The following is a 13,887-nucleotide window of genomic DNA, read 5'->3' as shown; positions in this document are numbered from 1 at the left end:
ACTGATCAATGTCCCTAAGGAATCAATAGTTTGGTTAAGTAGGTCTATTTGTAGTGTGGTCTGTGGTTTGATATTATAAATGTTTCATCAATGGAAATTGAAGTACAGATAGGTTAGGGTTTACTTCAGGCCATTAGTTGATTAGATAATTCAATCCCAATCTTGACATTCTTTTTATTTTCTTTTTACTTTTGTTACATGTGGGTTTTTTTAATTTTTTTATTTTACTGTAAGGGTGATGTACAGAGGGGTTATAGTTACATAAGTAAGGTAATAAGTACATTTCTTATTGAACATTTTCTCCCACTTTCCCTTCATCTGACTCCCCTCACCCGCCCCCTCCCCGCCCCCAGTTTGTAAAGTTCATTTCCAACATAGAGTCTTGTAAGTGCTGTTTCATTGGTTCACCCTTTCTCCTTTGTCTCACCAAGTTGTTATTCCCCTTCCCTTTCCCAAATCAAATAAACATAGATTCAAGACACAGGGTACCAAAACTAAAAACAATGATGACAGGGGATATACCAAAAATGTGGGGGGGAAACAAAAGAAAAAAGTAACTTCACACAGTACATTAAAAACAAATACAAAAATACAAAAAAGCCCTCTTGTTTTCATATCTTGGAGTTCATTTAGCCAATCCTGACCTTCTTAAGCCAAGCTGAAAATGAGAAAGCGCAAAAACTAAAAATTCCCTCAAATATAATTTGGACCCCATATATGTGAAAAATATTAATGAAGTTTTTTCTGCCCCTTTTGCTTCCAGGGCATGAAAGATAAATATGATAAGAAATACCTAGTAATTCCACAAATGAATGTTTCTCAGAATCGCATATGAGGAGGGAATAAAAGGTGAGATATTGACTTGCTAGCAGTTTATCAGAGTAGACAGGCTCTGGGCTCAGATACTGACATTGCAGGGAGAAAAACTACCTTGCTTTCATCTATAGACAGGGGAAGTAGGGTCGTATTGTGACAGATGGAAATAAAAGCTTTTGCTTTTCAAAATACAGATGTTTTCCTGTCATGTACAATATTCTTGGATTGGAATTTTATCTATAGTCCCATTGAAGTAGCAAAGTTCTATTTGTGTTATTCAGACTGAAATCTGATAGAATAACTATATAATTGCCATATTCAGAAGAATAACTTGACAGAGCGATCTCAGATTGTTGGAGTGATGAAAAGAACATAACCCTGAATAGGAAGAGCTCTGGGATTTAAGTCTGGCTTGGGCCAGAAATTGGCTACAGAGATCTTGTAAATGTCATCAAATCTTCCTGAGTTTTTCTACCTTAACTTATAAAATATCCAGTTTTATATCACCTTATCTACATTTTAACATCCAGGCCTAATACTCTATAGTCAATATGTTTAGATCATTAACCAGCCATAGGCTGTTACATGCTTGTTGTATTAAAGTCTCTGCTAAGCATCAGTGCTAATGATAAAAGTTGTATCCATTGCTTGGCTATTCTCAATAAATATTGTTGAATAAAAATAGAGTATCCAGTTAGAAAGTAAGAATGTGTATAAGGAAGGTCAGGTTTATTTAGATGCAAAACTTGATGATAGATGAAAGCTTTGTCTCATGAATTGTTAGAGACAAAAAATAATGCTGTGAGTTTGTAAAAAAAACAGACGTTATTTTAAGCTTACTCTCATGTTTCTGATACAGAGCTGAGTGTATTGGCTGGAATTTTCTTAAGAGGTAGCTGTTTCTGAAACATGTTTACATGTAAACATTCACCACATGTTAAATGGTTTGAACCACTGGCTGGAGCTTTTCCTCTATACTGCAGCACTTCTAGATAAGAAAACATTAGGCAGACCCCAACATTTATAATGATTCAATAGTTCTATTCAGTCACCAAATAGTTATGGATCAGGCTAATTCCCATCCTATTTTTCCTTGTCTGTATATCTCCTATATGTTTTTATGTCTGTTAAGTTAGTTGTTGAATTCATTCCATTATAATCAATTAAAAAGCTATCACAGTAATTGAGTTTCAAACACAAAAATAGTTTACCAAATGATGACTTATAGACAATCAATGCCCAAATTAAAAACCAAGGTCTTAAAAAGAAGCAAGAATATGGTAAATGCCAGTGTGGCAGGAATATTGGCTCCAAGAATCTAAACGAATTTATAGAGGTTCATGAAGAAATTTGAAGGAAGAGAAAACTGAACAGCAATTAGAAAGAGCTTTTTCTAAAAAATCATCTGAGATAGCTAACATTACAATAATTATGCACCTGGGCATATGGGCTAAAAATGAGGCCATCATCATTGTTTTTTGTTGCGGTAAAAATTCTTAACATGACATTTACATTCTAAAAAATTTTAAGTGTATACATTGGTATTATTAATGATAGGCCCAATGTTGTACAGTAGATCTCTAGAAGGTACTCATATGTCATGACCAAAGTGAGTATATCCAAAGTGAGTAACAATTCTCCTCAACCTCTAGCAATCACCACTTTGTGTTCTGCTTCTATGAGTTTTACTTCATAGTCATTTAGAAATTAGATGAAAAAAGACTGTATCATATTTGACTCTACTACAAAACAAGTAAAGATATTGCAGTATCAGATACATTGATTCAGACAATAACATGTACAATAGGACTACTTTATAAGTGAGATTAAATCATTGTGAAACAAAATTGGAAAACAAATGGACATATTTTAATCCTGAAATTGTTTTATTTAAATTGAATTATAACTCAGAAATTTTTTCAATGTTTTGGGTAAAAATATTTTTCACAATACTTTGTTTCAATTTGCTTTTCTGGAAGTATTTTAAAACAAAAAGTTGTGTTGTTTTGGATCAAGGACATGGGCTAGATAAAGTCCAGCCTGCTCACAGGAATAGTTTCAGGCCCACAGAGCATCTTGAACAGCTGTTAAACTCAGTCCTGAGGCTGGGCCAACTTCCAAGTGGAGAAGTCACTTCCCACTGATAATAAAAGTTACTAAGTTATTAACTGACCTTGAGAAATCACTGGAGAGAAGTCAGTGTGTTCCCATGGCCGTTTAGGGAATTCATTTAGGTTATTCAGCCTAAATTCTAAATACTGGACATTGCTTCTGTCTGAATTGGTAGTACAAATGAACAGATTATTAGAAAATCATGTGATAAATGAACTTATATCCATTTTCAAGGCACTCAGCTGAAATCTGAAACTGTCAAGTATAACCAGTAAATTTCTGAATCGTATCATTTGTCTAGTCTTTCAAAATAATCCCAAATTGGACTCCTTGATTTGCTCCAAGTATACATTTTCAAACATGATAATTTCAGAGTCCCTCTCATCTCCATAAATGGCACTGTCAATTTCCTATTCAATGAAGCTGAAGACTTCAGAGTCAGCCTTGACTCTTCTCTTTCCCTTGCACTCCACATTCCATCTATACTCACATTCCATCTATCAGGTAAACCTTCAAACTATAGCTGGGCTAAACTAATTTTTCATTATATCTCTCCTTGCATTCCAGTGTAAACCATCATCATTTTCTTCCTAGATGATTTTGCCATGCTTCTAAGTTTCTCTGAGCTTGAAGTTTTGCCTTTCCTAGTCAATTTTCCATACAGCAGCTGGAGTGAACTTGTGCATACATAAATCAGATCGCATCATGCCTGCTGAGAGCCCTTCAGTGATGTTTCACTGCACACAGAAGAAAATCCACCTCTAAGCTATGGCCTACAAGCTGTTCATTACCTTCCCGTTGTCTCCCTCCACAATCTACCACAGTCTCCTAGTCTTTTTCCCTGAGAAATACTACTTGAATACTCCAAATATGTTAATGCACATAAACTTTGACCAGAGTAATCTTTACTCAAGGTATTTACTTGGTTCATACACGTAGACCAACCTTTGTTCAAATATAACTTAAGGTAGACTTATATTTTCCAGTCTTTTCTATCTCTACTGTGTTTATTTTCTTTTTGCTTCATAGATGTTACCTATGATTGATATTTCTAGTATATCAACAACTCTCACTAAAGTTGGACATCCATGAGGGTAAGGATTCATGTTCACTATGGCCAAAGATAGGTGAACACAGAGTAGATAGATGTTCATGTAAATAGTTTCTGAAAGGAACAATGACTTCTAGGAATCGTGGTTATAATTTTTTCTCTAAAATAAAAATTTGGGGAATGTAGTGAAAGTTTAAGGGTCTATTTGTAATTAAATGAATAGTATATATAAAATACTTTGTAAAAGCAAAACACCATACAAGTATTATTCTTAAAATATTTGTCAAGATATCAAAATATTGTGACAAAGAAAAAACACTTTAATAGAGAAAGCAATTTGTAGATTGCTCACATTTTATCTTGTTATACTCATTAAAGAAGAACAATTCCTAGATGACTCCATTCTTACATTCTGATGATACAGCTAGTTTTCAGAAGATTTTCACAAATGCCTAGAAATGCAGTTCTAAAAATAAGTTTCAAGTCTTTTTTATTCAGCTTGCCTAAATATGACTGCATAGAATATCACAGTTATATGAACATAGTTTCCCTCATTACAGATGAAGAATAGATTAAAAAAAGATGTTGATTTCTTCCAGTATAGCTGACAAGATATCTCAGGATAGATGTAACTAAAAGTAAAGTTTACAGGGAACCCAATCCCTTTAGAAATTCCAAAAGATCATGCTTTTAGTGTAGAGATGAAATACTATGCCACAACCTTTGTCATCTTTCAGAGGTGAGAAGGAAGTATACATTTTTGTCAACACAGACCTGACCTAAAACTTAGCATTCACAAACAGTATCCAAAGAAATGTTTTATTTCTGTGTAAAGAAAATACAGAAAACTCCTCCAATCTGGTATACACTAAAATTATAGTCAAAGTTAGCAGGCCAGTATTGATAATATAATTATTCCAAATAAATGTATAATTTACAATGTGATTTTAGGATAATTTTATTGAATTTGGAACCTCTGCCTCACTTTGTGGTGACTTGTGAATAAATCGAACATGCATAATATATGACCTGACAAATGAACAAGTAAACTACTTTATTCAAGCATTTTCATTTGTCAACAGCATCCAAGCAATAATGGCTTTCTGTCTGGTGTTTTAATAATGCATGTATTGATTACTTCCATCTGAATCGTAACCAGAAAATCTCAGGAAGCTTTGAAGGTGTCCTTGATGGTCTCTGGAGAAGGGATTATAAAGATTTTTAAATTGAAAGATGAAAACCCAACAACAAACAATTTCATTAGTAAAAGTGCAAACAAAAGTCATTACCTACAGTGTTCTTATAATCAACACCTAATCTCCATTTGGATTTGGGATAGCAAGAAGGGAATTAAATAAGCTCACAGTTTATTGCAGTTCTCCTTAGAAATTCTCCACTATTATTTGCCTCCTTTAAGACTCTCTCTAGGTTAATCACAGAAGTAGACAAGTAATAAATATCACTTTAGTGACTGCTCAAGTAAAACAAAGGAAGTCAGTTTAAAAAATATATCTGGACCAGAATAATATACACTAATTGAAAACGAGCAGTCTAGTGAGGCAAATAATGAGGAACTGTAAGAGCCAGGATAATGTATTCAAAAGATATAAAAATTGGTCAGTTTATATTTGCTAAGGCACATTTGAGCTTTAATTATTTATAACACTTCACCACATACAGAGTGTTATTTTATTAATTAGTCTTGAGAGCCATTATCGTGTAGCTGTTATGTTGTCCAGCTGGTTTGGGAAACATATATCTACTTCCATGGGTGGGGCAATTGCATTGAGGAGTGATACCACAGTCTCAACTACCTATGTGGACTATATAGGAATGGAGTATTTATTATTTACCTATTGGAAAAGCATTTACGTCTCCATCAGAGCAAGTGAGACTGACTATATACTTTCACTCTAAGAAAATGGTGTATAGGGGCTGGGAAGGTGGCTCAGTGGTAGAGTGCTTGCCTTGCATGTATGAGGCCCTGAGTTCGATCCCTCGGCACCACATAAGCAGAACAAGCCGGAAGTGATGCTGTGGCTCAAGTGGTAGAGCGCTAGCCTTGAGCTGAAGAGCTGAGGGACAGCGCCCAGGCACTGAGAGACAAAAATAAATACATAAATGGTGTATAGCCAGGTTGTCAGTGGCTCACGCCTGTGATCCTAGCTACTCAGGAGGCTGAGAACTGAGGATTACAGTTCAAAACCAGCCTGGGCAAGAAAGTCCATGAGACACTTATCTCCAATAAACCACCAAAAAACTGGAAGTGGCGCTGTGACTCAAGGGGTAGAGCACTAACCTTGAGCTGAAGAGCTGAGGGAGAGAGCCCAGGCCTAGAGTTCAAGCCCCACGACTAACCAAAAAAAAAATGTTGTAAGACATATTATCCTTCAAAATTCTATCATTAATCTTAAATGTTAATGACTTGTTTTTAACTATCCTGTGTTATATAAAAATTAAAGAAAAAATTGTAATATGCTATTTATTATAGTTGCCATTTTGGATATGTCTATAAAATATGTGTTTCCATATAAAGTTGAAGTTAAGGGCTTTACTAATTTATGGCAGATAGTAAGCAGATGATTTTTTTTGAAGTGACAATGAAACACATTGGAAGTAGTTTATGATTACAAGTGACCCATCTTGATGTCAAGCATTCTATATAAACAGCAATGAAATTAAAAAAAACAAACCTCACAAAGAGCCAGACAATCTATAATCTTAGAAAGAGTACAAAGTAAACCTAAGGCCTAATAAAAATAAAACACAAAAGCTGTCAATGACTGAATATTGATGGAGTTTAATGGCAATTGTGCTTCATTTCACTCTTCCTAATTGAGTTCAGAAGGTCCAATATGTAGATCCAGTTTCAAGGAGTTTTCTTTGTTCCTTTTGCCCACAGACAACAAATGTGTCACTAACTTATGCAGCGCTTGTATTATAGCTCTAAAAAGGCTGCTGCATAAATACAACAAAACCGAGTAGGTCAGTGGGCTGGACTATTCTTTCATTTATAAACAGGAATGATGAGCTTTGAGGAAGGAGATTGTTTTATGATAGAGTATTTCTTAAAGATAACCAAGAAAAGCTCAGAAAAGCATTTGGACCAACCCATAGACAAAAATAACATGCACCAAAATAACTTTACAAAAGGATGCTTAGTTGAGAATAATCAGAAAAGTTCTCTAAGGAGGGAATAATTTTATTTCCTTGCTCTTGTTCTTGAAAGACTATGAAATAAACAAGGTTCTTAGAAGTGTACTGGTTGTTTTGTTTCTTCCTTCCTCCTATCAAAGTGCTTTCTTGTCCTTACCTCCTTCCCCACTGTTTTTGAGACAAGGTCTCCCTGTGTTTTGCAAGCTGGCCTGGAATTCATCTTCCTGCCTCAGCCGTCTGTTCTCTTTTCTTCCTTTCTCCTCTATCCATTGTGTCTGTCATGTACTTTATAAAGCAGTAAGTATAAAGATGTCACCTTGCTCTCTCACAAAAAGTTTCCCAGAGCACATACACAGGTTTTCAAAAAACATAGCAAGTTATAGGAGGAAAAGTAGATGGCATTAAAAGAGTTTATAAAAGTGGAGATCTGATCAAATGTAGGCATTAGGGAAAAGCTTGCGTGATGTTTGAACTAAAATGTACAAGACTGTACAAGACGGAGGAGCAGTATGCTTAAAGCCTCATTTGAGAGGAATATAGTGGATTAAAAAAGAAAAAAAAGACCAGAAGAGAGTGTGGCTGTAAGGAAAGAAAAAAAATCACATAAAGCCTTATTACCCTTACTGAGATTTTTGGTCTTTTTCCAAGGGCATTGAGAAGCCGTTAGAGTGTAAAGCTAGCAAAGACATAATTCAATTTGTATTTTTACATAGCTTCCACCTGAGTGAAAAGTAGTGATTGCATTGGAGGGTAGCCAGAGCAGATCTAGAAAGGTTTAAGAGAAGCTATTTGTAACTATGCTGATAGCAGTAGACAAAATTGAGAAATAGTTTTGTAGTAAATGCAGAAGTGTAGTGGCAATGGACCTCTATAGATTGGTAATCATGAAAAAATACCAGTTTGCTCTATTGGAATCTGGACAAGGAAAAATACTGATTATCCAAGTTTAAAAAAGTCAAGGATTTTAGAGTTTTGGAATGAGTTATTAAAACATCTGATGAGTAAACCTAAGTTGTACCTGAGGGGAGGCAAGGATGAAGGAATAGATGAACTCATAAATACAAAGAATTATCAATGCTCTGGAACTTTGGTTTGGCCCAAGAAAATAACAGGCAGGTATCTGAGTGAGCACACTTATCAAGAGTGGCGAAATTAACTTAACCCTGTTTCATGTTAATCTTAACTCCAGTGTCTCCATCTTCATCATATGACTTTCTTAAGATTCTGGAGAGAATACTGAGAAGTACATTTTGCAAGACACTAAAGCCAATAAATGCATATAGAGAAGTAGTATCTATAACAATAAGCTGGGTAAAAGGTAGTGGCAATTATGTGGACCAATTATCTTACCTTTCAGTAGTAATCACAATTTAAATCTCCTGATTTTTAGTGTACTTGGGCAGTGATTCATTTTTATTGGTTTCTCAAGCCAGAAGAAAAATTGTGTATTTTGGTAGAAATCCACTCTTATTTTATTATCTCATATGAAGCATTCCATTTAAAATGTCTATCCTTTTCAACAAATGTTCTTCTATATATGAATCAGTATTTTGACTATATATTCCAAGTTAGGACATCATAAGAATATATCACTATTATATTTTACCCTACTACAATAGCTAACATAATATTGAGTTATATAAAGGGAAATGGCTAAAGGGAAAGCAGGCAGTTTTCTTGATATTCTTTTGCAAAGATTTCTGGGTCTTCCTTCACATTTTATTTCTACTATGTAGTCTCCTATATCCTCTTCTCTGAAATATACAAACACTTAACCCACAACATGCTACCTTTTACTGTGTCTCTCTAGAGATTTTTCCTTTAATTTTAAACTATGCATAGTGGTACTGCTTTATCAAGTTTTTAGTATATGCTATTAATGTACTTGGTATTCATTACGATTTCTTTGTCTTTTATATTTATTTCAAAAGTAGTTATCAAGCCAGACACCATTGGCTCAGAATTGTAATTCTAACTACTTGGGAGGTTGAAAACAAAAGGATGTTGGAATGAGGCTATCCCATGCAAAAAAAAATCCATTAGACTCCTCATTGGTTGTAATCTCACTATAGTGGCACACACTTGTGATTCCAGAAACTATCTGAAGCCTAAATTAAGAAGATCAAGGCTCAGGTACACACTTAGGAAGGAAACAAAACCTTATCCTAAAAATAACAAGTGAACAACAGGACAGGAAGCATGGCACAGTGGCATCAAATTCCAATACTATGAAAATCAAAACTATATAATTGTTATTATACATCAGATAGATAGTTTACTAGGCTGTAGGGTCTCAGAAATGAACAAGACCAAATCTCTGTCTTCCCCTTTCAGAGCCTAGTAGAGAAGACAGAAATATAACTAAAATCAAAAGAAAAGAAACAATTGGTCCCTGCTGGAGTATGCTAATAACCAATTCACTATTCTGAAAATTGGTAAAGTAGAAATATTTATCTTGTCTATCCTGTACAAATGATATAAAAAGGAGGAGCCGGAAAAAATAAATGAACCAAGTGCAACATGTGGATTTCACTATAATTCTTACTTAAAACAAAAGCTAAAAACTAAAAAAAAAGACTGCATGAAAGAAATGAAAATTGGAATACCGACTTATTTGATATAATTGTTATCAATACTATTCTTGGAGGAATTGGAGTTTGAACTCAGAGCCTTATACTTGCTAGGTAGGTGCTCTATTATTCAGGCCTATATGCTTTCATTCTTTTTCAAGTAACATCTTCTGTTTTCACATGGATCAGCCTAGACATCAATCCTATACTTTGTGCCTCTTACCTAACCAGGATGAGAGGTATACAAGACAGTGGACCTCTCTTATTGGTGGAGATTGGGCCTTGCTAATTTCTCAAACTGTGATCTTCCCAGTTTCTGCCTCCTCAGTAGCTAGAATCATAGCAATGAACTCTCATGCCTCACTCAACGATTTTAAAGTATTATAGGAGCACAGTGATTATTATAAAAAGCAAACCTTTCTGCTTTCAAGGTATTTCCTGAAACATTTAGGGATAAAATGACATATGCTTGATATCTGCTTCAAGGAATGGAAATAAAGAAGGAATAAGACTGACCATGAATTGATGATTGTTAATGGTCTAATAAGTACATGAGTGTTATAGCATTCTATCTACTTTTATAAATGCTCAGCATTTTTCAGTATGAAAAGGTTTTAAAAATAGGCAAGAGTTGGGAAACTTCCTAAAGGGCATTAATAGCGTAGATGTTTTTGACATTTAAAATAGAATGGCTTGGATTATTTATAATTGACTCTTGGATGAGAGAAGCGAAACAAATTTCTATTTGACTTAATTTCCAACAAGATGAATTATAAAGTAGTCACTTACTGCTTACTATGGTAAAGGAAGTAAGCTTAAGCATGTCCTACCCTGTGTAAATCATTCCGTTTTTGGACTGTTGGAAAATCGCCCCCAATAGGTGCTTGCCGGTTTAATTCATCATCTTTCAGCTGTAGCCACACCAGAAGTTCCTGAAGAGAAAGATGCAGTCGCTTCCACTGGTCAGAACTGGCTTCCAAATGAGACCTAAAAACCAAACAAAACCAAACAACCAAACAACAACAACAAAAAAAAAATCAGGAGAAAACTGTCAGAACATTTGAAAGTATAACTGAAGGTTCTAGTAATCTCATTATACCAGGTGGTTATTTTCCTGGTGCATAAACCAATTGCAAGTGATGTGGTAGCCATCAATAAATTTTTGTATGTGCCAGTACTGGCACTGTGCCTTAGGGTGATCTACCATTTGAGACACACACCTGGTTAATTAGAAATAAAAGACTCATGGATTTTCCTTCCTAGGCTGGCTTTGAATTGTGATCTCTAGATCTCAGCCCCCTGAGCTGAGGTTATAAGTGCTTCTCTGTGACAACCTTCTGAGAGCTATAAAATGAGGTGGTGGTATTTTAATGGCAATTTTGAGGAAAGACAGGGTTCAGTTCTATGTTCCTTTCCTCATGTAGAAGTCTCAGACTTCAGACATGATGAATGCATTGGATTCCATTGTATTCACTTCCTGTTGTAATCCATCACTCTTAATGTTTGTGGTTGACAAAACTGGACCTTAAGTAATAAAAATCTCAGTTTTCATGTGATGCCTGCTAGTCCTGGGATCTGCTTTCAGAAACAGAAAAGCCTTTCCCCATATTTTACCTTTTCCATCTCTATACCCAAGGCAGTCTTTTCCACTGAGTCCTTCTGCCTAGTGTTCATTCCTTCCTGCTACTCTTTTTTATGCTTCTCCTTCAGGGGCTTGAACTCAAGGTCTTATGCATGAACAGCTTATTTGCTCAAGGCTGGCGCTCTACATTTTGATTCATGCTTCTAGCCTGGCTTTCTTTTGCTGATCAAATAGAGATTAAGACTTCTAGATTTTTCTACCCCAGCTGGCTTTGAAGCACAACTCTCCAGGTCTCATTCTCCTGAGTAGCTAGGACTACAGGTGTGAGCCACTGGCACCTGGTTCTTTTCCTTTAAAAAAAAAAACAGAAAACAAAAAAATCCCCAACAAAACAAAAACTCTTGTGCACCTGGGGCTTGTCATGAAGTTCTAACACTTTCCCTTTTGTTTCCATTGTGTAAAATGTACTCAAACAACTTACACAGAAGAGAAAAAACAGACATTTGTCTGAAAGCTTCCACCAAACATGAATAATTTAGACAGAAGACCAAGCATTTCACTATCAAATGTATTTAGAACATGTTAATTCTAAGATGCCATTTTAAAGTATACAAATGAATGATCTGGGCTATAAAATCCACAATTCACTTGAAGATGAGAAGCTAAATTAATAAAATAAATCATCGTCCAGAAAACAAAATGGAAAGGCAGGGAGATTGCAAAGCTTTATCTTCAGGTAAATCTGGAATTATGGTTCATCATTTGCATATCATCCACAAGGAATAATTAATTCATAAAAATTAATGCTGCCTATAATATAAATATAACAAAGTCTCAAATGCTGTAAAGATAGAAATAGAAAGCACTGCAGCCAGGTAGAGCAATCTTTCCTTTTGCTTCTTGGTAACTTATCCTGATACTTCAAATACAATTCTCCTTCTGGCCTTAGATAGAACCACCAAAGAGTACTTATTACTGAAATTAAATTGTCCCAAACTTTCTGCAAGATAATCTGATGATACATAAAAGCCCTTAAAATGTGCAAATGCATTGCAAATGCAATGACTCACAATCTTACATTTGAGGAATAATAAGAAAGTTGCTAGGAAAGCATAAAAGAAATAGGTACAAAATGTTATAGTATTATTTATGCTTGGTATAAAGTAAAAATGATTTAAGTATTTAATACTGGGGAATTGGTTGCATAGATAATGGTGAATTCATACAATGAAATTCTATGCAATATTCAGTGTGAGGGTATAGGTGAATATTTATGGATATAGAAAAGTGAGTAAGGGTATAAAAAAGAAATATAATTTATTTTCTCAATTTTGTTTGTGTATGTGTATGTATTTGTGTGCACTTGCTTGAATACGAAAAAAATTCTAGAATGACAGTCAGATTGTCCCTCAGAGGTAGATTTGCAAGTATTCTTTTCTTTCATCTTTGTCCTTTTCCAAACTGTCAGAATTTTCTTTCTACAATGTTCTTATGAACATTATACTAAGAAAAAATTAAGGGCTTGGTGGCTATTATAACCTATGCTTATAATCCTAGATACTCAAGAGGCAGAGATTGGGAAGATCATATCTTGAGCCCAATCTAGGGGAAGAGTTAATGTGTGGTATACTTGCAAGCTCAACTATTCCAGAGCAGGTAATAGGATTGCGGTCCACGGCTAGCCCCATACAAAATACATGAGATCTGAAAAATAAAGTATAAAGGGGCTTGGGATGTAGTTCAAGTGATACAGTGCCTGCCTAGCAGGTATGCAGCCCTGAGTTCAAACTCAAGTACCATAAAAATAAAATAAAATGGAGGCTTTTCCATATCAGGTAAGAGAGGGAATTAAATTGTTCAAAACTAAGTTCAGAATACATACAGTGTGGTGGTCAGTTCTTTGATGTTTCTGTTTCCTCCTCTTCTTCCATTATCAGGCTTCCATAATAAGCTTAAGTGAGAAGTCCCTATGCAAGATTTTGGCTATTTAAGGGCATGCAATGAGTACTGGTTAAAAGGAACCCTGAGGTTTCTGGAAATCACAGCTTGGTTCCCCTTGAGGGCAAAAGAGACTGTAAAGCAGCATATTTTGAACCATAGGCAGTGAGAAGGAAAGTCCAGACAAGGTAAAAGAGACAATGATTAAACAAGTATTTATTGAGTGCCTGTAAGTTCCAGTGAGTCCTTGGGTAATAAGATTTGGAAGGGAAGAGAGAATGCAAAGATGCCCAGTGATCAACCTCCTATTTGTTATAGCAAAATGCACCTTCCCTGTGGTGAAGAGGTCTAAGTCAGGAAATGCTGAAGGGCAGGCTGCCCAGCGTAAGACCAAAGACTGCTGCTTTGTTTATATAAGAAAGTGTACAACTCTAGTTCTAGGTTAAATGGTGCTGACTAATCATTAGCGGGTCAATGAATTCTTTTGTGTCCCCTAAGAGGAAAAAAGAAATAGCTCAGAGACCTAGGGAACTCATTTCTAAAGGATCTAAGAGTAACTTAATAGGGTGAGCTAGGGATGCTGTTAGAAGCCAGGGACAGAGAGTCGAGAGAGTTAACAGAGCAACAGCAGAAGGACCTGGAACCATGAGATGAAAGCTCTC

At 35.3% G+C, this 13,887-nt stretch overlaps 1 protein-coding gene across 4 annotated transcripts in view; it reads right to left on the bottom strand.

Annotated features, from left to right (window-relative positions):
• The window catches only part of Dmd (dystrophin), a 1,242,252-nt gene that overhangs the window by 357,038 nt on the left and 871,327 nt on the right, over nucleotides 1-13,887 (bottom strand). For all 4 annotated transcript variants that reach the window (XM_042692421.1, XM_042692422.1, XM_042692423.1 and 1 more), the window contains one exon: nucleotides 10,536-10,692. In XM_042692421.1, coding sequence (XP_042548355.1) covers nucleotides 10,536-10,692 — 157 coding nt within the window. The remainder of the gene's footprint in view (nucleotides 1-10,535; nucleotides 10,693-13,887) is intronic.

This window comes from Dipodomys spectabilis, unplaced genomic scaffold (assembly GCF_019054845.1).
Source record: "Dipodomys spectabilis isolate Male_0828 unplaced genomic scaffold, ASM1905484v1 ptg000156l, whole genome shotgun sequence".
NCBI lineage: Eukaryota > Metazoa > Chordata > Mammalia > Rodentia > Heteromyidae > Dipodomys > Dipodomys spectabilis.
This window is presented reverse-complemented; position numbering and strand designations above follow the sequence as displayed.